We start from the raw sequence: 27,694 nt of genomic DNA on the forward strand, positions 1-27,694 counted from the left end.
AGACTGTAAAGCAACTCACATCCTCACTTTCCATCTATCAGCATAACCCCTCTCTTCTGATGATTGCGAGCTATTGATGCTGTTCCAAGAACTCCAGGAAGTTGGGATTCAACTAAACACATAACCGTGACTAAAGAGTACAGTTCTGCATAGTGGCGTCGTGGCAAAAGACAGACCTAATTTGGAGTCAAAAACATTCAGTATCCACTTTGTTCTGATCCGACTCCCCTGATCTGAACCGTCGTAGCGTGGCGCTGGAACGGAGCTGAGATCAAGTTGCGGAGAAAGCATGAGTCACCAGCTCCTCCCCTTGCGTGGATGTGGGTCTGCATATCAACGACAGGCCCCTTCCACAACAACAACAACAACCCCTTTTTAATTTCTCAACCTTGATCAGCCGTTACCATGACGACGTGCCCGGCGTCCCACCAACCTCCCACAACCTCTATTCCTAGCTCTGTCACAGTCGCAAAAGGTGCCCAGCCACAGCACAGCCTCGTGTAAGAACTAGGGGTTCAGAGTCCACCTGACATCCAGCCAGTATTAATGACAGCTAATAGTTCAATTACAGCCAGCCTAGCTTTCTCTCCAGGGGAAGAGATTGTTATCCACTGATTGGATCTGCTGCCGGCTACTGCTATCATCGCTTCAAAGCTGCCTGGTGACGTTGTTAACACGGCCGGGGTGGGAGGCCAGCTGTCTCACAGCCTGTCTGAAGGAAGAGGGAGAAGCTAGACCACAGGGTCATGATGGGGAACAAGGTACTGGGCACGTGTGTTTCTCTTCCTGCCCAGGTCTGGAGGCGTGAGGAATGTTTTGAGGCGTTTTCACAAAGATATGACGGGATAATCGCAGTACTGATTAGGATTTGTCATCTACACCTGGCATATTTGTTGTCATATTTTTGTCTTCCACAAAACATACGCTCTTTCCTCTGTTCCCAATTGCACATTGACCCTCCGTTTATATCTGGTCGATCATTTTTTAATGAAGCCATACTTGTATAAAGGACTTTGTTTCTACGAGTCATAGTCCATTATTGTGAAGACGGAGCATATGGTCTCTCATGGGCTCCACAGACAACAGTCTGACTTTATAGCTATCTTCAGATTTACAGAGGGAGTAAGTGTCTACCTTGGCGTTCATCACTGCCGCCAGAGTGGCTGCTTGCACACTGTAACTAAAGGATCTTACTCCTCCCAGCAGGCCTGGGATCATAGCAGGGTCATATATTGGTGGCCATGAGAGTATTTCCCTTCAGAAGGATGTGTGTTCTCTCAAACATCAGATGGAACTGCTGTAAATAGCCCAGTTGGATGTTCTTTCTGATTTAGGTTAATCTGTGTATATTTTCCCCAGTTTCGGGTTACTTGTAATCAAGAACGCATCGACATAGGAAATACAAACTGATTAGTAGCCTACCTGGTCCAAATCTTTTCCATGGTCGTTCTTCAAATTTGGTCTCTTCATCATGGAGACTTCCGGAATAGGATGGATTGCATACGCCATCTCGCGGTACTTACAGGGAATTTGGGGTTCCAGATCAGTGGCATAAAAATATTAAAACTTTCAACCCTTTGCAAAGCATGGGAAGAAAAGTTACATATAATTGATCAGTAAAATATCGGCTGCAGTGCTGCTAATTTATATATAATCCATATAACCAAACTATAAACGTTATAGTATACGAATGACAATAACTATAAAACTGCGTGCAATTTAAACAGAGGGCCACGTTATTAGTTGAATAGCCACATTTGTAATAACTTCTACATAGAGAACGCACATTCTTCCAAGCGCAAGCACGCGTTAAATCCTCGTGCACAACGCGGAGTTTAAAACTTTTCCCCGGAGCTCGGGCTTGTTGATACTGAACCGCAGTAGCACATTCACCTACCGCTCAATCGCTCACGTAATGGCCTTTGCGCGTCCCCGTTACCGATTTGGAGAGGTCGGTGCCATCTCCACTCACACAAGCAAGTAGTAGCCGCTTTGTTTCCCAAAGCAAAAAGAGAAAAAGGACAAAATGATTTGGTAAGTCTAAATTCTAATCGTGTTGTTTGGTTGGCATTTGTTTCAATAAGTTTTTGCAAAACTAGTGTAAAGTGAGAAATAATGGAAACGGACAGTAACACAATTTAGCCTACTGATAAAAACGAAACTGCTGATGAGTAGCCTAAACTAAACAGATCTAGTTAAAACAATTAATTATGTAATTATAGGCCATTTTCAAGTACAATTTATATGATCTTGTTTTTCAACAATTTCACAAATGGATGGATGCTAAAATACAAATATGAGTAGTGAAATACTTATGTCTGAATACATAATATATATATATATATATATATATATATATATATATATATATGTATATACATACATTAAATACATAAAAATACACAGTCCTGTTCATCAGTAGCCTACGATCACTAAAACTAGTGTGAGTGACTTTTGTAGTCAGCTAGTGCCTCTTGTAGTCTTTGTAGTTCTTTTGTCTCTGAGTTGGCTGACAACTGCATGTACGTACACTCCCCTTTAGACCAAGCAAGGGGTCAGTAGACTGATGGTGGAGGGTAGGCTTTATGCAGCTCATTAATGAGTCCATCCCCTTTCCAGAAAATTCAGCACAGTGGATGTAGATAGTACTGTTACAGTGTTTGAATATTAAAGTTCTCTGTATGTAAAATCAATGTCAAAAAAATGTCTTATTAACTGTGTGCAAGAGTTGAGTTGGGTTTAGGGATTGGACGGTTATGCACAGAAATGTACTTCACTTAATTTGTGTTCCCACAGTTTATAATTTTCTGAGTCAAATGCCTTACACATATTATGATCATCAGGCATTAATTGACCATTCTCCTCTTAACAAAAAAGGAGTCTGAAATACTTAAAGCGAGAGACAGGACAAAGAACACTATGACATGGCCAGTGTACAACAAATTAATCTGATTAAAGAATTACAGCATTCCAAAGCGGAATCTCACAATCATCCGGATGAAAATGTTGGTTGAGAATGTTGTAATTCTGTAATTCTGTTGCCCATGGTGACTGTGCCTCAAAATACGATGTGGAAATTGCATTGCGCTGTTGAATAAATGCCATGCCTTGAAACAAACCAATTACATTCCACCTCAAAAGGCCTTTCTATTGCTGCTCATGGCTTCCTTCCAAAGTATTGGTTATGTCAAACACATAAACACACTCAGGAACACACTATGGTTCCAAGGTGGGGCAGGGCTAGGTTAATGAGTGATTCAACTGGGCAGAGGGCAGGTAGTCAAGAACTACATCCTGTGGGGAAGCAGCTAAAAAATCATCAAAAAATACTCAACATTTTCCCTCTCCCAAGGACCTGAGGCATGTACAGGGGTAAGACGCTGGGAGGACAGACAGATTTGTGATTGTGAGCAGATTACTTTAACATTTATCTTGCGTGTCTTGGAACAGCTCGGTAAAGAACATGTCAGATGATTTTAAAAACAAGTCCCTGATGGGCTATCCATATCCTAGCACTGTATCTGCAAATGTCAAATGAAGACAGACAAGCTGTATGGATTTAGCTGTGATAAATGATTCGTTGTGGTTGTTCATCAGGTTTATCTTGTGCCAGGTGGCAGTGATTAGAAAAGGGTGACATGTAAACCGTGTTCCTTCAAGAAATGCCCGTGAACTATATGTCAGGCTCCAGGTGCTGTCATGTGTGGTTGTTATCGAGCCGTATTGCCTTCTGTGGCGAATACAAGGCGGCGACTCCAAAGGCTGTGCTCCGCCACAGCATATGAAACCAACAAAAGGGCATGCTCACCTTCCTTACACTGTATGTGCTCTGATAAAGCCTGGAGGCTTGTGTACACTGTGGGTGGGACACTCAGAGACCACAAATAGGCGAGAGTATTAAAGGAGAGAGTTCTTCTGTTGTTGTTTTTTTTACAGAGGCTACCAACGGGCTGATGCTGTGTGCAGACACAGTGACACACAGCCAGCCTCAGACCACACATGAGATCTAACAAGGCTTGCTTATTCCTGTCGCTGTGACTTAGTGAACACCCTCTCCTCAGCAGATGAGTGCTCAGCCATAATCACGAGCAGACCAGCCAGTCACTCCTGATTGGACACCTTTCCTCTCGCCACGTCGCTGTCTGTTGCCGTCGTGGGACCCGGGGTCACCATGGAGACGGTGGTGATCGTGGCCATCGGGGTGCTGGCCACCATCTTCCTGGCGTCCTTCATCGCCCTGGTGATGGTGTGCCGACACCGCTACTGCCACCCCCTCAGCCTACTGCATCACTTTGACTCCAAGTCAGTGTTCCAACGCATCTGGGGATGGGAGGGGACATCAGCACACGGGTGGGTTAGGGTGCATATGGCCTGCAGCCCGAGGCTGTGGTCTCCTCGCTTCACAGTTGACTGTACTGAGTGTTCCCTTCTTGTGTTCCGCGCATGGTCTCTGTGGTTTAGCCCCTCTCAGGGCAAACCTGCTTGAATGTGAGGTTAATGCCAAGTCAACATGCGAGGTCTCTCTCTGTTGCTGTCAGTCTGTTTTTCTCCCCTCTCTCTCTCTCTCTCTCTCTCTCTCTCTCTCTCTCTCTCTCTCTCTCTCTCTCTCTCTCTCTCTCTCTCTCTCTCTCTCTCTCTCTCTCTCTCTCTCTCTCTCTCTCTCTCTCTCTCTCTCTCTCTCTCTCTCTCTCTCTCTCTCTCTCTCTCTCTCTCTCTCTCTCTCTCTCTCTCTCTCTCTCTCTCTCTCTCTCAGTCTGTTTCTCTTTCTTTTTCTCTTGTTCTCTCTGTCTGTCTCTCATCAAGCCCTCGTGTGTTCTCCTATGTAACCTCTCGCTCCCTTGTCATCTCTGTTCACCGGGTCCCCCTTATCCTCCCCCAGACCCAACGTAGACCTTATTGGGGCCATGGAGACCCAGAGCGAGCCCTCAGAGCTCGAGCTGGACGACGTGGTCATCACCAACCCTCACATCGAGGCCATCCTGGAGAATGAAGACTGGATCGAAGACGCCTCGTATGTCTGACTTGGGAGCATACCAGTGCTAGCCTGGATGCTAGCTTGGCTGCCAGCCTGGGTGCTAGCCTGTGTGGTAGACTGGCTACTAGCCTGGCTACTAGCCTGGCTGCTAGACTGACTGCTAGCCTTGCTGATATCCTGGCTGCTAGACTGACTGCTAGCCTGGCTGCCAGCCTGGGTGCTATCCTGGGTGCTAGCCTGGCTACTAGCCTGGCTGCTAGACTGAGTGCTAGCCTTGCTGCTATCCTGGCTGCTAGACTGACTGCTAGCCTGGCTGCTATCCTGGCTGCTATCCTGGGTGCTATCCTGGGTGGTAGACTGACTGCTAGCCTGGCTGCTATCCTGGCTGCTATCCTGGGTGCTATCCTGGGTGGTAGACTGTCCGCTAGACTGGCCACTCAGTCTATTATCAAGTATTAGCAGATTAAATATTGTATACAGGCATGGACTAGGGCATGTTTTAACTGAATGTTTGTTTGTTTTTAACAGTGGTTTGGTGTCTCACTGTATCTCCATCCTAAAGGTAACGTTAAGCAACACCCAGGTGCTTTGATATTTGTTCTTTCTTGTCCAACTGGATCATATTTACTGTACACACTATTTGTTCACAGATCTGCCACACCCTGACCGAAAAGCTGGTCGCCATGACAATGGGCTCAGGAGCAAAGGTCAAGGCGCCGGCCAGCCTCAGTGACATCATCACCGTGGCCAAACGCATCAGTCCTAGGTGACATTCAGACAGGGTTGAATCTATCATCTGAATTGCAGCTATTATTACAAATCCATATTTGTATTAAGACGGATACTGCCTGACCTAATTCTCTGACCTGTCTATTGTGCCTTCCCATAATCCTGTGTGTCGAGTGCAGGGTTGATGACGTGGTTCGATCGATGTATCCCCCCCTGGATCCCATCCTGCTGGACGCCAGGTAATCACAACGGCCACAAAGCCTCCATCGTCTGCCTAGGAGAGACGGTTAGAGGAGACACTGATGGCCGGCCATGCAGACAGCCGCTCTGCTAATAGAATGCGTTCGTGGAGTGCTCTAGACTGAGTGCGGGTTACCTGGGCTGCAGACAATCAGAGAGGAAATGATGTGCTTTTTGTCTTTTATGTTCAGTTTAGTTCCCTGTCCCGTATTGATGAAACCTGTCTGTCTTACGGTGTCCCTCAGGGCCACTGCTCTCCTCCTGTCGGTCAGCCACCTGGTTTTGGTGACACGCAATGCCTGCCACATGTCTGGTAGTATGGACTGGATCGACCAATCGCTGCATGCTGCTGAGGATCACATGGTGGTGCTGAGGGAAGCCGCCCTGGCGTCTGAACCAGAGAGGAGTCTACCTGGAATAGACATGCAGAGAGAGCAGGCCATTTAGAGTACACGCGTCCAAAACACACAAATATTTTCATATATTTGCATATACACTCACATTCCCACACAGCATTAGAGAAACATGAATAAATATACAGTCAAAGGTGAATTCATACTCCATATGTATTCATCTACCACAATTAAGCAAGATGTTACACTTAATAGACGTTGTATTTAAAGTTGGTGTGCGGTCTCTTCATGGACTGGCCCCCTCATAGCTCTAGCTCCTGACCCATCTCTCCGCGGTGGGCCTTAATCCACCTCGTTAGCACAGTCACATGGTGGCTTACATTCACTCCGTTAATCCAGGCTTGGGAGAAAAACACCCAAATGAAGAAGAAGAAGAAGAAGAAGTAGAGTCAGTTCAACCACGATCCCTATCTGGTGGCACTGGGCGTGTCCAAGCGGTTGAGGGAGCTATCTGAGATCAATACTCAGATGTGTTGTTTATGTATTTACCCCACTGTAGTCATACAGGGGAGCTGTGTGTATATACCAGCTAAGGGTTGTTCGGTTACCAGTACGGAGCGATCTGAAGCTGATTTTGCGTGCCTTGCGCTGACTGATATTATTGGAGCATGTGTACCTGCTAGCCCATGCATACCTAATACTGAAGCTCCTAGGCCCTAATTACAGCATTAACCAGCCCTCACACATGGTGTATAGCCAGAGATGCAAGTACTGCACAATACACAGGGTCTTTCCACCTACATTATTACAGGCTGCTACAAGGCTTTCCATTCCACTGCCAACACTGCCAGGAACCCACACTCGTATGACACCAATAACATATGCACATGTAAGCCAAGGAAGAGCACCATCATGTAAAATGCACAAATTAGATTTTAGAGACAAAACTATATTACTGTCAAGCCCTCAACTAAGCGTAGTGACAAATCAGTGGGACTCTATCGTCTGTCCTCCTGAAGAGGACGGACGTTTTGTGGATGTTTTGCTTCTTCAACGTCAAACTGACATTTACAGTTTGAATGACTGTCAGTAGCTGTAGACATGCAGGGCTCTTTGATAAAATTATCTTGATCGACGAGGAAACATGAAGACATTGGTTACTCCTTTATTCTCCTTGTTTACATTGTTTGTTAGAATTGATTGTTTTTTTATCCAGTCCTGTTTTCACGTCCCATCCACAGTTCACCTCTGACGTCCTTCTGTTCTATCTCTTTCTTACTTTCATTCATTCCCTTCATTGATTTGTACAGATAAATTAAAGTTTCATAGGAAAATGTGCGGGCTGTCTGTTCTTCAACAACAAAAAAACTCTAAAGGCTACTCAGTAAGAAAGCCACGCACACGTTCATCTTTTAGGAATACAAAAAAGAACAGAGTTAATCTGGGATTGGGATTATAGTTAACCCTTCTGTTTGAAGGTATAGGCAGTCCTGTCTCTCTGAAACTGAGAGCATTTGGCTGAGAACAAAAAAAATAAGGCCCTAAAACACCATACTTAAATAAGACACACGGATAAAACGACTACTAAGAAAACACTGTACATGAATGTTATCGTCTGACAACGTAACATTTGCTTAAAAATAGAAAATACAAAAACAAAAAAATGTTAAAGCTATGCGGACATTAATACAAGTACATGTTCCTGTTGTGACGTTAGCTAGTACAGTCCCTTGCTTTTCTTCAGGTTGACTTGTTTCCAGCTTGGAAGTGAGTCATACTCATCTCTCTTCATCTCCAGAATAGTCTGAAAGATAAAATTGGCAACATTTCCAGAATTTTAAAGTGTAAAAACAAAAAAAGGTTGAGGCACATGTTAATTAATCAAATTAATAATTGCCTGGCCTGCCTGGGCTGACAGGTACAGTCACACTCTGCCTACCTGGAAGTCTTGGTCTGAGAGGTAGACCTCCAGAGACAGGGGGTCCACGCCCTGAGGTAAAGGGGTCCGCAGCAACTCATCCAGGGGGTACTGGGTCTTAGTGAGCTGGGCCAGGGAGTCCTGCACCAGGGTCAGCTTGACCCGGCCTGTGTCCCCCTGGAACATGCAAGCAGACAAACACAGAGAGAGAGAGAGGTTAGTCTATAGCTTACAATAACAACTCATTGTATTATTACTCACAATCTTTTTTGTACCACTGTGACTGAGTTAGTGTACCTGTGGGTGAGCTTGGGGTTTCTTCTCCCAGCGAGGGAACACGTTGGTGAAGGTGAGGGGTTCTGCTCCGTCCAGGATGAGGTAGGCCTGCGGTGGACGTCTGGGGTTCATCTCTACAACACCAAGACAACAGCTGTACAACCACAGGACAAGGCAGAGCTACAGTCCATCTGCACGGAAAACTAACAGCAACGTCGCCATAGTATTTGGAAACTCGAGAGTCAGATGGCTGAGCGGTGAGGGAGTCGGGCTAGTAATCAGAATAATCAGCTGGATCGATTCCCCACTGTGCCAAATGACGTTGTGTCCTTGGGCAAGGCACTTCACCCTACCTGCCTCGGGGGGACTGTCCCTGTACTTACTGTAAGTCGCTCTGGATAAGAGCGTCTACTAAATGTAAATAAAAACAACAGAGCGGTGACGCTCTTTTAAATCTCTTCCCAAAAATGGACGATAAAGCTAAGGAAGCCTTTCATCTGTCCAACAATAAGTTAGCCCAGGTTCCCTGTCCCACTCACCTTTGCAGTACTGCAGCACTGTCTGCATGGCACACCTCCTCTCATTGTCCCAGGTGCTACAGGCTGAGGTGGAGTGGTTATCGTCCTCAGCCTGGATCCCCTGCCACAGGTACACTTCCAGACGGTTGTCCAGTAAGAACATGGCTGTGGAGAGACAGAGAAAGAAGAGGGGGGGGGGGGAGAGGAAAGAGAAAAGAAGAACAAGAAAGACCATTTAGACGATTTGTCATCCAGGGAAAAATTGGTCAATTTACTTTAGTAATTGGTTTTGAAGTCGTGTGTGTCTGTGCAAAGGAGAGCCCACTCACTTGGCTGTGGCACAGAGTACAGACTCTCCTGGACAAAGGGCATTGCCATGACAACGCCTGGCAAGCGGCCAGGGCTCTGTAGCTCCTCCCCTCTGAATGTTCCGGAGCCAGCGCCCAGATGAAAGAGACGAGGTGTAAAGTTGTATTTCCCTGGATCTGAGGGAGATTGCAAACAAATCTTAGTACAGGCTGTCTTGCAGTATGGGCTTATTCAGATGAAGTGGTTCATACGTTTCGGTGCCGTGTTTTTTGACACGTTTACAAGGTGTCGCGTCTTGTTTTTACCTTGAAGCATGCAGTCGTAGGCCTTCCTGTCCTGCTGTCCAATAGCGTTCCAGAATTCAACCGGCTCTGAGCCCTCCTCCACTTCCTGTACCTTGAGAGGGATGTCACTGCTAAGCCCGAGCTCAGCAGGACACCTGACACACACACACACACACACACACACACACACCATCAATACACTCCGATATCACCAGCATCGACAGACCTGAACGTCGAGAGATGTATTGACCTAGATAGACATTCACATTACATTACATTTAGCAGACGCTCTTATCCAGAGCACTTACAGTAAGTACAGGGACGTTCTCCCCGAGGCAAGTAGGGTGAAGTGCCTTGCCCAAGGACACAACGTCATTTTGCACGCCCGGGAATCGAACCAACAACCCTCTAATTCATAGCCCAACTCCCTAACCGCTCAGCCATCTGACCCCGCCCAAAACAGACAAGACAACAAAGGGGAGGACTCACATCTGCGTCAGGCGTTCCACAGCCCTCTTGCCGACTTCCCTCGAGCCGGAGTGGGCCTTGCAGCCGTGCCAGAGGAACAGCGCCCCCCGCTGGCTGTCGAGCAGGACGAGGGAACCTCGCGAGCGCAGCCCGGCGCAGCAGCAGTCCACCTCCAGCAGACAGGCCTCCTCCGGGAGCTCCCCCCGCACACAGAACAGGCGCCAGGCCGCTGCAGGACGCACACACACACGCCTCTTTACAGCCCTGACACAAGCTCCGCCCCCACCGAACACTGTGAGGATTATAGTGTGGCGTAAAAAAGGACAGGTGTGGGAGGAGTCAGTGTGCTACCTGTGTTGGCGGTGGCGTCTCCTTGGCGGCCCCCGTGTACGACCAGGCCTCCCCGAAACAGCTGCAGGAAGCAGGGCGGCTCCGTCCCCTGACGGACCTCCACCTTCACCGGGAGCACCACACCACAGACAACACAAACAGCTACATCTGTGACGATGCTCTCTCCCTCAATATAGCAAATCACAGGTTTGAAAGTTTCTCTCTCGTCCTGAATGTATGTGTGTTTGTATCTTTTTGTGTCACAATACAAATGATGGTTATTGTTACAGTTATTATTCAAGTGGTAAGTCCATGGCTTGGGCTCTGTAATGCAGTGACTTCAGCTGTGTGTGGTTTTGGGAGGCAGAGTGTCTGACCTGCGCCCCCTTGTGGTGGGTTGTGAGAGCAGACATGCCCCACCCACTGACACTGGAGTGCCGGCCTTGCCAGAGGAAAAGGGCGGAGACTTCCTCGTCAGGATCACCTGGGCTGTCCCTCAGTCCCACTGGACAAGGAACCGACACATAAACACTCGACATATTCAAAATGAGTGTACAGTAGTTCAGTGTAGAGTAGATACGACGGTATGGTGGTGATAATGACCTGTGCTGTTGATGGTGTAGGTCCAGCGGACCAGATATGTGTCTCCCTCATACAGCTGCCCTGGGCTCTTCATGGCAACCTCACAGTCGCCACCCTCCTGGATGTGCCAGGTATCCACGGCAACCGTTCGCAGCTCCCCTTGTCGCCCGTCCTCCAGGGTGACCCTCCCCTGACCCCGCTGGAGACCCAGCCCCTGCAGGGCAGCGTGAGCCAGGGTGTCCCTCGTCACCCCCTCACCTGCCACCAAGGCCTTGGCATCACAGGGACACAAACCCTCTGAGTGCGGGGGCACGGTGGGCACCATGGTTACCTCAGGCACAGGACTCTGAGTGGAGAGAGACTGGGAAAGGAAGGAGTAGTGAAGGAGGAGGAGAGAAGTGAGGAACACGTTAGATTGGTTCGAGACAGATGGAAACGCTGGGAGTTAAGGGTTATCTAGTCCAGTGGTTCACCAACCCTGGTCGTCAGGGCACCCCTGTCCTGCATGTTTTAGATGTTTCCCTGCTCCCACACACCTGATTCAAATGAACGGTCATAAGTAGGCTTCTGCAGAGCTGGATGACAACCCGTTCATTTGAATCAGGTGTGTGGGAGCAGGAAAACATCTAAAACATGCAGGGCAGTGGCGCCTGAGTACCAGGGTTGGGAACCACATTCTAGTCCACCAACCTGGGTCACTTGGACCAGGGGCGCAGGCTCCTCTATGGACCTGTTCTTCTCCTCCCAGTCCAGAAACTTCTCTCTGAAGAGAACGGTCTCATTGCCCTCACACACCAGACCGAACAGGGCCCAGCCGGGGCGTCCTTCGCCACACCTGCACAGTACGTGTCATGTTGTTGTCATTCACCTCACGTTCATTCTATCAACCCTAAACAAGAGTCACGTCTGTATGTCTGTAGCGTGTCTACTGACTCACGGCTGTATGTCTGTAGCGTGTCTACTGACTCACGGCTGTATGTTGGCGTTGCAGTGGGCGGGGTCCAGGGGGTTCACCCTACAGTTTCTGTAGTCGTAGGCTCCGCCCCACACCTGCTGGGCCAATTGCAGAGCTATCTTCCTGTCGCCGTGGGAGACGTCCTTGCCCTGCCACAAGTATACCTCGCTGCCAAAGTCAAACACCAGAGCCTGGAGACGACCCACATAAACACAAACACAAACACACACGTTATTCATGTAATAGGGGAGTCAGGTGGCTGAGTGGTGAGGGAATCGGGTTAGTAATCAGAAGGTTGACAGTTCGATTCCCAGCTGTACAAAAGCTGGGAACTGCCTTGCGCAAGGCATATCACCCTACTTGCCTCGGAGGAATGTCCCTGTACTTATTGTAAGTGGCTGTTAAATGACTAAATGTAATATGCTGTTTGTTCCTGTCATTCTAACAGGCAGCGGCCATCCAACCTGTACAGGTGACCAGTAGAAAACACAGACGACCATGAGACTGTCTGAGATCCTGTGAGACTCTCTGAGTGACCTGAAGGGACTGACCTCTCTGGAGTCCAGCAGCGAGACGCTGGGCACAGCTGCCCAGGCCTTCCCATGAGGCACCAGCCTGGTCTCCATCAGCCTGTACGCACAGTTGGACTCCACCACCCCACTTTCGTACAGCTCGTCCTCCTCAGGGGCGCCCGCTCCTGGGGGACGGAGAACCGAAACGACGCAGACGGCAGATGAACGTGAGGGAGGGGAGGACGTACGTTCGCAGTCATGTACGTTTCCCTGTTCAGGAATGTCATACGGGGGGGGAGCTACAGGGTGAGTTTAGCTGTGGAGTCCTGAGAGAACAGCTGGTTTAACACTCACCTCTGTACTGAGTCCTTCCTCCCAGAAGGTTCCAGAAGTCGGAGGCCTGGCTTTTCTCGGTGTTGACCCCCTCCTCCAGGCAGGTGACCTGGGGAGCCTGGCAGCTTAGCTCCCCCAGGGCTACGATGGAGGCTGCCAGCTCGGAGGCCTGGAGGGTAGCACCACCACATCAGTACTTGTGTATGATCGTACAATCTATACATCCGTACACACGTGTATATATATTTATATAAGAAATCACATAGTCCATGCAAGAGGCTGAATTCAATGGCTCGATGTTTCAGCCTATGGCTGGCCTGGTGTCCTTGTCAAAGCTGTGTTGTGTCAGCAGTACCTTGGCTTTCTCTGATGTGTTGGCAAACTCTCCACACCATAGGATGCAGTGGCTGGCTGTGACCAGGAGGAAACAGTCTCCACTGTTCAGAGACCAGACTGTTGGCTCGACCACTCGCACCTGGACATGTCGCTTGCCTGTTACCGTGGGAACAATACAGCATACAAACACACCTTTACCACACTGGCGTGTCTCGACACACAAAACACACGCAGGCATACATGCGTGCACATTTTCTCTGCTGACCTTTTATCTGAATGAGCACAAGATCGCTGATTTGTGGGCTGTTGTTGTTGACTGCGTCCGTGGCAACGGTGACCTTGGTGACCTCGGTGCTGGCCAAACCTGCTAGAGATGAGTCTACCACGCTGTTGTTCTTGACCTCTGCGAGACAGGAAGAAGTTCTGAATCAGCGACAAAAACAGAAGAGAGAAAGAAAGAGACGCATAGGAAGAGAGAGAGCTGTAGAGAGAGAGACAGAGAGAGACAGAGAGAGGGAGAGACCTGAAGAGAGAGACAGAGCTGAAGAGATAGAGAGAGAGAGAGAGAGAGAGAGAGAGAGAGAGAGAGAGAGAGAGAGAGAGAGAGAGAGAGAGAGAGAGAGAGAGAGACATGTCCTGTGTTGAAATCCTCACTTTTCTCTGCTTGTATCCTGTTGGTCTCCGCAGGCGCTTCGCTCACTCTCTGTCCCATGAAGTCCTGCCGGAGGTCCTCCCTGGCGGCCAGGGCTCGCAGAGGGTTCCTGGAGCCCTGGGTCCTGCGAGAGGGCCGCACCGAGCGCCTGTGTTCCGCCACTGCCGAAGTCAGCCTGACACACGCGCAGAACCACAGAGCATCAGGGCACACCTCCAATAAGACCACCGTGCGAGGAGGACACTTGTGGCTAACCCGCAGCGAGAACAAGCACACGCACACTCACATGGGCATGTCAGTCTGGCAGAGGGTACTCAGGTCGGTCTGCGGCTCAGAGCCAGAGCTGGGGAGAGCAGCAGATGCGGGTGACAGGGGTGACAGCTGTCTGTAGAAACCTCCCAGTGTCCCCTGGTCATCCAGAGGCATGGCGTCCGTCCCTTCAGTCCCCTGCTCAGATGTCGCCTCCAGGGAAGGTTCCTGGGGTTCTGCTGGGGAATGAGTTTGTATGGGACGGGGACGGGGGGGGTCAGGTATTTCACATTCCAATGCAAGTTCAACCCGGGGCCAAAGGCTAAATTAAGAATACGTCATGAGGTAAACCATCTATCAATCTGCTGTTGAATTGAACCAGGCTTGTGTGGAGATGGTGTGTGGGTGCTGTGTACCTTTGCAGGCTGGGGCCCCTGTAGAGGGTCTCTTAGTGTGAGAGGGAGGAGTGTCATCTCGGTCGGGTTCAGGAGACACCAGACCTGGGGCATCACAGGCACAGTGAGAACGGCATCACAGGCACAGTGAGAACGGGAAGGGTGACAGGTACTGGAGATGACCAAAGCAAAGTGAGAGGTCCCCAGGCTGAACAGAGTGCTCACCTCGTTTTGTCATACGTCCAGCTTCCCCTCTTCCTCTGGTCTGCCACTGGTCCTCGTTTTCCTGAAGGGAACGCCTTCGCTCAGCCACTGATGGCTGGAGCTGGAGCTGGGAAGGGGCCTGGACCTGGGCCTGGGGCTGGGGCTGGGGCTGGGCCTGGGCTTGGGGCTGGGGCTGGGGCTGTGCCTGGACCTGGGCTTGGGGATGGGCCTGGGCTTGGGTTTGGGCCTGGGCCTGGGCCTGGGCCTGGGCCTGGGCTTGGGGCTGGGGCTGCTCCTCCTCTGCTGGTCGGACCTACATCCCCAATAACAAAGAGTATTGGAAGAGGACAAATATTTATTCATGTGCTTATTTCAGATACTCTGTGAGAGAAAAAACGAATGAACGGCCTCACCTTCTGCCTCCATTGAGGCTGAGAACGAGGCTGGCTCTGTGCGGCAGAGGATACCTCCTGGGCCTCAAAAGACTGGGTCGTCTGAAAGAGGCAAGGTAGAAAAGATGACTCAAACGATGAGTGAAGGAGGACGCAGAAAATGATAAGAGAAAAAGGATTGAGACTTGACGAAAACCAAACAGGCTTTTTCTGTTCTAGCCAGTGGCATCCTAAACAACACCCAGTATACAGTTAAAGGTGTAACAACCCACAAACCACTCCAAAACACTTTGTAAAAGGCAATGGTTAAACGTCATTGCAGTAAATAAGTCTTAAAACTCTGCACTGCACACAAAGTACTGTCAACCAACAGTAGAGAGCAACATGCTTCGCCCCTCCACCGTGAGCGCACACACACATTTACCTGATTGAAACACATGACATACTGAGGTGTACTGCTAGAATAGACGGAGGAAAATACAGGACCCTGGGAGGGGAGAGGAGGAGGGCACTAATGTTGGCTCAAATCGACAAAGTCGCTTTTCATGGTTTTGGACGACAGCATAATCGTCATGTCAGAATTCGAGTGCGTCATTGACAAACGCTTACCCAGCTCTGCGGTCTGACGGACTCATCGTGACAGATTTGGTTCTCGTCCTGTAGGGGGCAGCATGGGAGTGTTGAGACGGAAGAAAACATTTGAACAAACAAACCCACACACACACACACACACTTGTACAGTAGTTGTCCATCTGAGGGTGGCTAATGGATATATGTGTATAGAGTGAGTCTTTGTAATCACCCCTGTCTATCTGTCATTGTTCACTGTCATTCCAGCACATCCCTGTCTACTATAACCCATGGTAATGTTCGCAGTTAACAGACATTAAACACATACCATAGTGACGTGCCTAGGAGGGACTCTGATGCTCTTTCGGTTTCAATGGAACGGCAAATATCTCATCCTAACCACTCAACTATCAGGAGCAGAACTGATCTGCACTGCATCAGCCCTTACGCTCAAGGACACCCGAGGCAACTCATCCTCATCCCTTCACTGCTGCTCCAAAATCTCTGAGCGTGCTGTAGTTTGACCTGTCCAGACGAGGTTCGCCCCCAGATTCAGGCCCCCCGTTCTGTTGTCTGCCCCTCTGCCGACCCCCCCCCCTCCCCAGCCTGCCGACTGACAGTCTAAAGCCCCCTTCTTCTAGGCCCACTCTCTGGGGATTAGAGATTAGGAGGGGGCGGGGACCATGGGCTCTCCTCTGGGCTGCTGTGCAGCGTTTGAGGATCGCAGGCCGCGCTCTCTCCCTCCCTGCAGCAGAGCCTCCCGTGGAGTCCTATCTGCTCTGTTAGCAGCTGGTCTTTTCAGGGTAAGACTGGATTTAGCCCATTTATTCAAGACTCTGAAGTGCCGCTTGAAACCAACTACCAGCTTGCCAAACAGACTTGGAAGCAGGACTCTAGCGGATTCCTACGAAATGATTTCCAATCGCGGCTCTGCCGTCACCGTGGTCTGAGTGAGTTTTTTTTGGGGGGGCGGAATGATGTCGTGTGCTGCAGGTCGTACCGTCCTCCTCCAGCCGCCTGCCTCCTGGCCACAGCCGTCTGCCTGAGACACCTCAACTCGTCGTCGTGGAGGGGCATCCCTCCTCCTTCGGCTGCTCCTCTCCTCGTCTTCCTCCTCCCTGGAGACATCTGAGGAGTCCTGCTCAGCAGCCTGGCAGGGCCTCTCCTCTTGAGGTTCTGGCCAGGCCCTCACTGGAGCCGCAGGGACGGGCTCCCTCCTGCTCCTCCCTCTCTGCCTCCAGGGGGCACCAGATAGCGGGGTTCCATCGACCCCGGACACCCCATGTTTTTCTCTCCGATAACCAGACCCGCTGTCTTCTCCCATGCCCGCTGCCTCTACGCCATTCTGCTCAAGGGCAAAGGGGGACTCTTGGCTGCTGTCAAAACCTCGGTCCCTGCTCCACTCTGGTCCTCCGGAGCGACTCTTCTTCAGGATTCCTTTGATCTCACCAGGCTCCGAGTCCCAGCGTGACAGGGGCTTCTGGGGGGAGTAGAGTTCCAAGGAGCTGGTGCCAGGTCCTCCTGAGCCAGGCTCTATATCTGCTCTGGAGGCCTCCCCGGGCCTTGGCCGGGCCTGACGCACCTCGCTGGGCCTCAGGTTGACGGACAGGGCCTGCTGCCTGTCTGAGAGGTGGGGGGACAGGCGCAGAGGGGGCAGCTGGATGGGCGCTTTCTGGAGCTGAGATAAGACAGAGCGCAGGCAGAGAGAAGCCGTAGACTGTTAGAGAAACTGAATACAAAAGGAATTTGTGGTTCACAATCACAATTTATTGGGAAATGCAGGATCTGAGACCAGTAGAGTACGTAGAGACCATGTACTTCAGTATTCGGTATTTTAGACTACAAATAGAGATTGACATTCCATTTAGTTGTTCAGTACAAGCTAATACTCATCTGCATGTACTTTATACCCGCCCCCCTCCACCCCCCTCCACCCCACCCCCCTTCCTCCACATTAGTATACTGTATTTTTGTCTGTGTCAATGTATCTCTGTGGCCACTCCACCCACACCCACCAGACTGACCTCCTCCACGGTGATGGGCTGTGTGCGGTAGCGAGCCCCCTTCTGCCTGCGTCTCTCTGGGGGGGCGTCAGCGGAGGCGTCTCCCTGGCTCCCCGGTAGGGACAGCTTGTTGAAGAGGGCCAGTTTCTCACTCATACTCAGCTTACAGCTCTCATCGTCTTCCACAGGCTCGGCCTGCGCAGCCTGGGTCTGTCCTGGCAGGGCCTGGCCCGACAAGGCTGCCTTGGGGCTGCTGTAGAGGAACCGGAGGGGAGGGGAGAGCGGGAGGACATTGGGTGGTTATTTCATGGGTGAATAGCTAGATAGAAACACAGTCTATCTATTCAAGTGAATGTTAATGTCCAAAGGGCATTTATTGTGTAACACATAGCTGTACGTTTTGGATCTATGTCGACATCAATCAATGTTTAACTCTCCCCCTGTCTATGAACTGTGTATAATTAGAGGCAGGAATCCCTTTAACAGCCCAAGGCTAGCAAATGTCAAAAGGTAGTCTGTGGAGAAAATAGACTTGTCTTGGACAGCCATGCAGGCCTGCTACAATTCTATGTGGTTTTATGATAAAAATATAATGAGTCTTAACAACTTACAAGACTCATTCTACAAATCGGTCTGTACCCTGCAGCTTCTACCCCGCGCTCCCTGCTGGCTCACTATACAATTCTCAAGGGTTGCAATCAGCACGTTTGACATTTGAGTTCTGTCACAAAGCCCACCTGATGGCAACCATTTCCTCACAGGTGATTGGTTGAGTGAGAGAGCGATTTTCGTTGCTGCGACGCACCCTGCGTTCGTGGGACACGCTGCCGGAGCGAGGCTTCAGGAAGGAAGACACCTCGGGGGCGGCCGTCTTCTCCAGCTCCTGCCACAAAGAGACAAGAGAAAGGAGGAGATTTGAGATGAAAAATCAGCCACAACAGACATTTTGCTCAATGCGGCAGTCTGGAAACAGGCAGTGAAAACAGGCAGCGAATTCTATTCTGTGTTTTTCATCTAAACTTAGGCCAGGAAGCGGGTCAGAGAGCTGGTGAATGGAGCAGGAGATGGGAGGTGTCTTTGGTAGCCTAGCCAGGTCCAGTGAGGGATAGAATGCCAGGCTTGCAGGTCAGAGTGTAACCAGAGCTCACCGTCTGCCATTACCTCCCTGCCTCCTCCTCGGACAGACGGCCAGGCAGGCTAATTATAATGCTGCTTGGGCTGTTCAACACAGGTCCTGGCACATTTTCACCTGGCCCTGACGCAAGCACTCCACAGCTCAAACTTAGCAGGACATGTCTACAGTGGTAACTGCTACCGTTTTGAATATCAAAAACGGTGGGTGTTTGCCTTTCAAAACAATAGCTAAATATATGTTTACCTCTGGACTTTTTGTGCGTGTAGCTATGGAAAACATTGATGAATGGGTGGAACTAATATACTGGGACATCAAGTTGATGGCGTGTGTGTGTGTTCTGCATCTCCAAACGATCAGGTGCAACATCAGAAGCACCTGTTTGCCCATTCGTATCACTCAGGAGGCAGGTGTTCAGTTCTACATGCTCAGCACTGGCTCATCATGGCTGCGTGGCTGTGGGGCTGTAAGGTGAGCAGCTGTGTGGAATGGAAAATGAGGCTGCCTTCTGCCATCTCTGTCTCTCTCTCTCTCTCTTTCTGTCTCTGTCTCTCTCTCTCTGTCTCTCTCTCTCTCTCTGTCTCTCTGTCTCTCTGTCTCTCTTTCTGTCTCTCTCTGTCTCTCTCTCTGTGTGTGTCTCTGTGTGTGTCTCTCTCTCTCTCTTTCTGTCTCTCTCTGTCTCTCTCTCTCTGCCTCTTTCTCACTCTCTGTCTCTCTATCTGTCTCTCTCTGTCTCTCTCTCTGTCTTTCTCTCTGTCTCTGTCTCTGTCTCTCTCTCTGTTTCTCTCTGTCTCTCTCTCTCTCTCTCTGTCTCTCTCTCTCTCTCTCTGTCTCTCTCTCTTCTACACAGTGAAGGAAAAAAGGTGCCCTTTTGCCCAGCTTAATCCACTACTTGAGGAGGTTGGAGCAACAAGGGATAGTAAGATGTTGTGGAACAGAGGCTCTGTTGTGTCTTTAAGTGGTGTTCTGTACATGTCAAGCAGGGGATAGGTGTTTAGTCCTTGTGTCTTCCCCTAGTCTCCGTGGAGGCAAACTGTTCCCAGGCATGGAGGCACACCGCACAGGGAAACTGGAGGGGTCGTGGTTGGGCCCTGGTGTGGGTCCTGTTTCTCTGCCACGGTTGTGCATCAGACTTACTTTAAACAGAGACATCTTGGCTGCCACACTCATTTTGGCTCTGTCATCCGTCTTTACATCAGCTGTGAAACATAGTACATCAGTTGTCAAGTCAGAGAAAAGAGGTATGAACACTCTCTACTTATGTGTACATAAACACCCATATAACATCTAACGTAAACCAGAGACAGGTTCATAAAACGTATTTCAGGTGGCGCTTGACATCCCATACAACATTCCTGTGGTAAACACACACACACAAGTTTATCCCAGAAGGTCTGAGAGGGCCGGGGATAAGTAGCACAGTGAGCCTGCCAGTCACATCCTCCACCTGCAAAACACGGTGTGACTGATCCAAGTGACTCAACCCTACCTGTGAGGCCAGGGAGTCAGGTGGCTGAGTGGTGAGGGAATCGGGCTGGTAATCTGAAGTTCGATTCCCGGCCGAGCCTAATGACGTGTCCTTGGGAAAGGCACTTCACCCTACTTGCCTCGGGGGGGGGGGGGGGGGGGGGGGGATGTCCCTGTACTTACTGTAAGTCGAACTGGATAAGAGCGTCTGCTAAATGACTAAATGTAAATGAGGCCGTGGGCCACACAGCACGCACAGCACCTGGGACACTCGGAGTCACAAAGCAGCACTATCTCGCCTGGCAGAGCTGAGCTCTACAGCATGGCATCAGCCAGTGGCCCAACGCACAATATGTACTCTGGCAGTTGGAAAGTGCAGCTGATCAAAGGACAGAAGGCAAACTTTGTAATACTCAAAATAAACTTCACATGGGTAGTTTCGGTCAGCCATTTTGCACTGAAGGCTATGAAAGAGATCATTCAGTACTATTTTCAAGGAGGAAAATCTTTTTGTTCATAATGGGTTTAGTACGTAACTTTGCTGCTATGGTGAATAAAATGGTGAATAAAAATACAAATGGTGAATAAAAACCATGGTTGAGTTTCAACAAAGGGATTAGTAGCAAGATAATAATAATAAAGTAAACACTCTCCTTGTTTTATTGGAGTAATAAAATGTTGTTTTATACCGAGGGCTTAAGAGGGCAGAGTGTGGAGGTTTGTTTTCTTTGTGACGTTGTGAGTTGTTACAGTAGGCTGCTGCTGCTGTTGCTACAGTTTACAGTCTAGCCTGTCTCAAACACAGGCTCAAACACAGGCTCAAACACAGGCATCTAGTGTGTGTCTTTCTCCATCTGCATAAATTCCAAACAGAAAACAGCAAAACAGATGGGTACTTTACCTTTACAGCTCTCTTCCTCTTCTGTCTCTGGCAGTCTGGGAGAGAAATAACAAATGAAAGGTCACTGGATACAACATGCCGATGACAGGACTCCACCCAAGCATATCCTTTATCCTCTCTCTCTGTTACCAAACCTGTGGATGTGTATAGTTTCACTTTCCCACACACACACACACACACACACACACACAAGTTTGCATCGTATCTGCGTGCTCAACAAGCTAACCCTGTTCACAAGGACATTAAATGGCAGCACCGTGGTCAGATGCAAACACACATGCAAATCTGCCAACAGATATTAACATGTGGTGGTGAACAGAAGGAGGAAATATAGAAAATGCTCACGGTATCCAATAAGACGTGTTTAAAATAACTCATCTACGTGCAAACAACAACACAGCAAAGGCAAAGCTCTGTTTCCCCCGCTAGGAGCCGGGCCCCCTCCTCTAGACTCCCCGGCCTTCATGTCATCCCTCTTCCTGGCCACAGCACACAGCCCCTACCCGCCACTCTCCTCCATCTCACTGGCCGTGATTGGCTGTGTCCTGAAGCGCTCGTTGGTCTTGCGGCCCCCTCCTGACACCCCTGGCAGATAACGACGGGGGCGTCGGCGCCCCCCCTCAGTGCCGGGCTTGACAGCGAGGTCGAGAGAGGAGGTAGCAAGCCCGCCGTCTGAGCAACTACCCACAAAGACAGAAGAAGAAGAAGAGGAGAGTTAGAGAGAGGGGGGGCCGCGAGAGAGGTTCTCTGGAAGAGACGACAACCAAGCTGAACCCCGCATACTGTACACACACACACACGAAAACAGTTAAAGGCCTAGTTGGAAACACACACACACACACACAGTTGTAGCATGCAGGAGACCCTACACGTTCTCAGGCTGTGTTGCACTCCCGGTCTGTTGCAGCAGTGCGCTCCTCAACTGGCCCACCGACACCCGAGTGTGCAGCTTGGGGGCGTCGGGTCCAGGGGGGCCAAGGGGGGCTACAGGGTCCCCCCTAATGAACATGCTGGCAGAGCCAGAAGAATGTTGCCTGGAGTTGAGGGGATGGATGGGGAAGGGATGGGGATGGGAGGGGGGGTGTATAAGGACGAACGGGGCAAGGTGTTGATATAAGGAAGGTGGCAAACTACCACAGCACCCTTCCCTAAAGAGCATCCTTGCCGAATATTGTCAAAGTCCATCAAGCAAATAACGACAGCAAGAACCAGAATGATTGTATCTCATTTTTACAAAGCCATTTGGGAGCACAGCTCTGGCTGAATTTGAGACAAAGACCTTGGTCAACTGGTGAACTTAAATTTATTTTTGGGTCTGAAAGGTCAGTGGCCAGAGTCTATATTAGAGCAGGAACAGACTGCATGATAGAGGGGCGCTGTTTGATGTTGAAGCACATTACATCATTTGTGTTCCTAAGCTAGCTTGGAAGCAACCAGAAAGGTGCATCTTTCGACTGGTGCTCTGTGTTCTTAACAACACCACAACGCTCTTAAGGCCATTGAACAGTTTTTGCATTTCAGAAACAATAGGCACTAAAGCCTGACTCAGCAAAGGAAGTGACATCACACATGCAAACAAAAAAAACCTGCCTTGTCGCCAGGGTTTGCAAAACACCATGAGCACCTTTCTCCATCGCAGTCCGTGTCAAGTCACTAGTAGTGCACATCAAAATGCCACTGAGGGGACTTTGGAATAGCGTATTCATGTACTTCTCAAAGCACTGCGAGCGCAGACACAGCAGGTCTGTCCAGACCTGATATAGCTGGACTCACCTTCTGAGGAGTGTTGCCTCTGCAGAAGTGTCTCCCTCAAAACCGTTGGAGACTCTTTGAGGGTCTTCACCCCCTGCCTGGCCGTTCACTCCCCCGCAGGGGGCTCTGTCTCTGGGGAGGGGAGGGCTGTCGGGGTGGGTCTCGGGACAAGGCTCCTGGGCCTCCCTCCCGTCCCTCCTCACCCACTTGGTGGGGAGCTCCTCCATGTGGCCGTAGCGTTCCGCCAGTTCCCTCCTCCTCTCTGCCTTGTAGCGGGCGATCCGTTCGGACCTGGGCTCCAGGACCGGGTTCTCCAGCGTGTCCATGTGGCTCTCCCTCGCCCTCTCTGTGTCCCTCAGAAGGTTTCAGCTGATTCTCTCCTCCTCGAACGATGACGTGGCATTTATGACACACGCAGCAGGGAAGGTCTTCTCTTTGCTTACCTCTCGGACACCACCGAAGGCAGGTAGGGGGAAATGAGAAGCTTCTCTTGCTCCACTATCAAGTGATTCCCGCTCCTCTACCGGCCAGGCACTGGACTGTGTTGGGGTGGATCAGCCGTTCTGGAGGAACTCTTCTGCTGGCGGGAACCTGGCCCCCTCAGATTGATACGTCTTCAGTCAGACTAATCACCCTGTGACGCTCACAGCACATCTAAAGGAGAGGGAGCAGACAAGCATCCAATAAGCTCTGAGTCACTCTGTAACAGTCCAGCTTGGTTTCCTCAGTCAACATCATTCCATTTGTGTTTGCTGATAGATTAACAGGATGTATTAGATTTCCCACAGAATCAACTCCATTTTATTTGAGACAACAGCAGAATGCCACAGACTGACCACCCTTCACCCTATCTTGCCCCTTTTACCCATCTCTCTCTCTCTCTCTCTCTCTCTCTCTCTCTCTCTCTCTCTCTCTCTCTCTCTCTCTCTCTCTCTCTCTCTCTCTCTCTCTCTCTTTCTCTTTCTCTCTCTCTCTCTCTCTCTCTCTCTCTCTCTCTCTCTCTCTCTCTCTCTCCCTCTCTCTCTGTCTCTCTCTCACTGTCTCTCTCTCTCTCTCTCTTCTGCTTGCTTGCTCGCTCGCTTCTTTCGTCCTGAAGGCTGTGTAAGATGACCTGCTCCAGTCTACACAGCCGTGCAGGAATCTCCCATTGCACTGTAACCTTACCCCTCAGACACTCAGCTCCAATCCAGTCCTGGACAGCAATGAAGCAGCAGGGTTTTCCCCCAGTGCAATTATACTGCAGTTCATTCTGGCTGAACAAGCTCTGTTCCGTCTAAACAGTCCTATGCTAGCGAGTAAAACATCCAATTGGTCAGCACTGGTCTAACTTGTGAAGTCTATGAGGGACCAAAGGCTCCGTTTCACTTGGGATGATGCATTTTTCTGTTGCGTTCCATTTGCACGCTGTAATTATTCGGAACCTCGAATCATATATTTAAAAAAGTATAATCAGATTAGCATTTTTAGAGCTGTGATAAGATTATGTAGCTAGGCAACCAAATATGGTGTGTGTGTGTGTGTGTGTGTGTGTGTGGTGTGCGTGTCTGTGTGCAAGCGTGCACGTTTACAAGTGTGTGTTCTGAAATTGCCAAATGTTTGGCGTCAGCATTCCTGGTGCTTTACCCCCACAGAAGCTTCACAATGTGGCCTGTGGAACAATGAGCAGAGGCAGCCAGTGGGCTCAGCCGAGGTAGAGCATAGTTAAAGAATACTGTACGCTGTTAGCTTTCATTTCTTTGAGAAATGTACTTCCTGGAACAAGTTCAGAATGTCAACTTGGAATCTGGGCTGGAAAGGGATGAAAATTAAATGAACTAACGAAACTAAAGAATTCAAATTGTCAAATTGATCGTTTTCATAAAATACATGCCTGTCGTGTGTATGGGAAGTGGAATGATCACGGCTGGATAGACGGAGGGTGGCGGTATATTGGATAATATGTCATGTGTCAGATTTGTATAGCTAACGTCTGCACGGCTTTGTGTCAGCCGTGTTGCTACGACAGGTAACCCTGACGCCCCATGTGACATCATAATACTGAGAGGTTTAATGAGCTGGTCTGTCAGACGCAGTGATCCTCGAGAGAGCAAGACCCTTGGGTTGACAGTGAGAGGGGTGTGGCTGTTTATGTGTGTGTTTGTGCACGCGTGTGTGTGAGTGTGTGTGTGTGTGTGTGTGTGTGTGTGTGTGTGTGTGTGTGTGTGTGTGTGTGTGTAAGATAAAGACAGGCCAAGAAAGAGAGAGAAACAGAGGGAGAAAGACAAATGATGTAAAAGTGAAGAAGAGAGAAAGAAAGGTCAAAAGTGAGTATGCATGACGATGTTGCACTGATTAACACGAACATAAAAGAGACAGGAACAACAAGAGAGAACGTGTTTTATGGAAAGCATTGCCCTACCTTTTCCTGTCACTCAGAGGGTTTCATCACGCTTAAGAACAATTTCAAACGTCCAGAAAAGTCCTAAACGATGCGACACTGTTGGTGTTAGTTGTGGCTGTAGAAGAGTGAGCTTAACAATGTAGAACTCCCCATCCTGTGTACAGGGCTGAGGTCATGTGACAGGTAAGACAGTAGGGGATTGGAGGAGAGCGGTTGCCATTGGAGCTCAACATGGATGATCAGGTCCTAATCCAGTAACACTAGCTGACACCAGTGTATCAACACACCGGGATGAACACGCTCTCTCCATTTATTTGTGAAAACACAACAGGGGTTGTCACACTAGTTGTTAGCAAAAGGCTTACATAACAATACATAATGTCATGTAATACAATTCTAAAGGACATTTTTGTGCAGGCCACATAGCAGCACCAATATGTTTGACGTGCATGAGTAGCCATCTAATCTCATCATCTAAAACCAAACACAATCCCTAATCGACTTGGACTCCAGAGACACAAGACTATTTCTCCCAAACCAAAGGTCTGTGATAGCCACATCAGGTACCTAAAGTATAAGGGAATGATTTGTTACGTCACATGATCTCACCTCCAATCAGGACCACGGGCAGACGTCAAGATCCAGATTAGAGAGACAGCAAGGGTTTACAGCCGATTAGATCTGTGATGGGATCCTGTAGTGCAAGCCCCCCGCTGGGCAAAGCTCAAGGGCAAATGAACTTAGGTAAACCCCTCCAAAAATGACTCCTCCTTTCCTCTCTTATCTTGCGCTGAGTGATGAATGGGTGGAATTGACCGACATGTTGGTGAGTTCAACATAAACCATAATGTATCCTGTTCCTAGCCCTGTCTAGGTGAGCCTTACATCTATCATAGCTCACTGGATGACACATATCACCTTGTTCATAGCCATACAAGCACTCAACATCACTTTGCTGAAACTTTCGACAGTTAGTCTCCAGTGGACTTGTCTGATCTATACCATTCCTTATAAGCATACTAGTCTCCATTGGATTTGCTACCAGATGCTCTGCCATGTAATGAATGTGTTACTGTTGTTAAAAGACAGAGGAAAGCATGGGGCGCACTGCAGAAAACATGTCTCTGCAGCAGCTGCGGCTCTGCCTCTCTGCTGTTGGCATGGTGTGATGCATTAACAGTTGATTACTCTTTTCAGATGTCAAAGCTTGAACAGCCTGTGTCAAAAATATCAGCCACATCACACAGAGCGATGGGTCACATCCAGTATTAAATGATGATGCGAAATAAATTCACTACACGGAGCAGTAGTTGGCGTACAACTTTCCAAAAACCAAACTGTCATTGGCCCCTCTTAAAAATATAAAGTCATGTCCAATTCATGAGTAAAGGTTACCAATACAGTGTCATAAATTCCGTCAAATATGATCGTGTTTCTAGGGCAACTCAGTTTAAAACAAACTATTGAAACGATACATGTGGACAATCTAATCTGTTGGAAAGTTGTGCAGAAAGTGTCTAATTTCAGCATTGTCAATCAAAACTCAGTAAAACACTACAGACTACAATTTACAACAAATATACATTCTCACGGTAAAGTCAACTTACATGTCGTCGGGTAGTATAAGCACCGGCAGGCTGGACTGGACATCAGTGCGCCGCTGCAACAGAGAGCGTGAACGCCCATGTAGGGAAAGCGCTTGTTCCCGTTAAAAATATACCCCCTCCCTCTCCCCTACATTCCAAATACGGGGGCCAAAGCTAGGAGTGAGCGAAAGTATAGCGGGTCAGCAATCCGCAAACTCTCAAAGAAAAGGTTTATTGACAGCCAATAATCCAAAAAGGTTGATGACATATTAGTGGTACACCTGCTCATGATTCACAGGTAGATACAATGTTTTACTGTCACAAGTCGATCATACATCTAGAGATCGTTTGGGTTCGACTGAATGTGATTTATTGAATACAAAGGCACATGATGCTGGTCATTCGAGCAAAATAGCCTATCGCAACGCATAACCTCCTTGATAGCGCAGGTGTGGTAATTCAGAGTCCTTCAATATCACAACACTGCCTCCCTCTGTTCAGCTACTGCAGACTGTTTGAAATGAAGTGGGGTGCCTTTGAAGGCACGGTACTATTTCAGTTAAATGAACTGGGTACACATTAAGGATCAAAATATATCAGAAGGGCAAACACAGTATAGTCAAAGGTCCTTGTACAAATTAGGCAACGAGTCAGAAGGGAAGATGCAACGCTAGCTGTCCTACATCTGACAAGGCCAAAGTTAAGCTTTTAAAATAACACCAGGCCATAGCTCACTCAAAATACCACCTCATAGAGAAAGCCAACCATCCCATGATGGTTCATGATGATCACAAGAAGTTCTTTAAAACATCAATTCATGCTAGGAAAATACTAGTCATCAGGTTTTACAAACTTGTGGAGTGCATGCACGCTGTCATAGCAATAAACAAAAA

The 27,694-nt window shown here is 49.1% G+C and overlaps 2 protein-coding genes across 7 annotated transcripts; one reads left to right on the forward strand and one right to left on the reverse strand.

The window, feature by feature from the left end:
• The first annotated feature begins 1,892 nt into the window (after positions 1-1,892).
• Positions 1,893-7,453, forward strand: tmem98 (transmembrane protein 98). The gene is made up of 7 exons (XM_084677343.1): positions 1,893-2,034; positions 4,065-4,302; positions 4,880-5,011; positions 5,504-5,537; positions 5,626-5,741; positions 5,884-5,943; positions 6,190-7,453. Exons 2-7 carry the CDS (start codon positions 4,172-4,174, stop codon positions 6,389-6,391), a joined length of 675 nt encoding a protein of 224 aa, XP_084533469.1. The 5' UTR covers positions 1,893-2,034; positions 4,065-4,171; the 3' UTR covers positions 6,392-7,453.
• LOC146253016 (supervillin-like) lies at positions 7,447-26,889 on the reverse strand. 6 transcript variants are annotated; one of them, XM_084677338.1, is made up of 32 exons: positions 26,823-26,889; positions 22,857-23,489; positions 21,953-22,117; positions 21,587-21,763; positions 21,084-21,118; positions 19,853-19,914; positions 18,321-18,466; positions 17,605-17,833; positions 16,581-17,258; positions 15,620-15,667; positions 15,435-15,497; positions 15,032-15,112; positions 14,640-14,931; positions 14,436-14,519; positions 14,057-14,258; positions 13,773-13,945; positions 13,384-13,521; positions 13,138-13,274; positions 12,804-12,951; positions 12,489-12,634; positions 11,953-12,128; positions 11,673-11,817; positions 11,004-11,343; positions 10,778-10,905; positions 10,422-10,524; positions 10,092-10,299; positions 9,624-9,757; positions 9,339-9,494; positions 9,031-9,174; positions 8,513-8,625; positions 8,237-8,392; positions 7,447-8,101 (listed from the first exon to the last, which is right to left on the reverse strand). In XM_084677338.1, exons 2-32 carry the CDS (start codon positions 23,159-23,161, stop codon positions 8,015-8,017), a joined length of 5,199 nt encoding a protein of 1,732 aa, XP_084533464.1. In that variant the 5' UTR covers positions 23,162-23,489; positions 26,823-26,889; the 3' UTR covers positions 7,447-8,014. The 6 variants fall into 6 exon arrangements, with proteins under 6 accessions (XP_084533464.1, XP_084533463.1, XP_084533462.1 ...); XM_084677337.1 differs by having other exon boundaries at positions 14,057-14,255; positions 17,605-17,836; XM_084677336.1 differs by having other exon boundaries at positions 17,605-17,836.
• Positions 26,890-27,694: the final 805 nt, after the last annotated feature.

The sequence above is a fragment of the Hypomesus nipponensis genome, chromosome 17 (genome assembly GCF_054491055.1).
Source record: "Hypomesus nipponensis isolate SF chromosome 17, ASM5449105v1, whole genome shotgun sequence".
Taxonomy (NCBI): domain Eukaryota; kingdom Metazoa; phylum Chordata; class Actinopteri; order Osmeriformes; family Osmeridae; genus Hypomesus; species Hypomesus nipponensis.

Excerpts from the sequence above, each read along its gene's own strand:
- tmem98 (XM_084677343.1), top strand. The coding sequence starts at position 4,172 with ATGGAGACGGTGGTGATCGTGGCCATCGGGGTGCTGGCCACCATCTTC. Across the intron at positions 4,303-4,879 it reads CTGCATCACTTTGACTCCAA|ACCCAACGTAGACCTTATTG; the intron begins GTCAGTGTTCCA and ends ATCCTCCCCCAG. Across the intron at positions 5,742-5,883 it reads GCCAAACGCATCAGTCCTAG|GGTTGATGACGTGGTTCGAT; the intron begins GTGACATTCAGA and ends TGTCGAGTGCAG.
- LOC146253016 (XM_084677336.1), bottom strand. The coding sequence starts at position 23,161 with ATGGACACGCTGGAGAACCCGGTCCTGGAGCCCAGGTCCGAACGGATC. Across the intron at positions 19,915-21,083 it reads AGAGGAAGAGAGCTGTAAAG|CTGATGTAAAGACGGATGAC; the intron begins GTAAAGTACCCA and ends TATGTTTCACAG. Across the intron at positions 14,932-15,031 it reads AGCCTCAATGGAGGCAGAAG|GTCCGACCAGCAGAGGAGGA; the intron begins GTGAGGCCGTTC and ends TTGGGGATGTAG.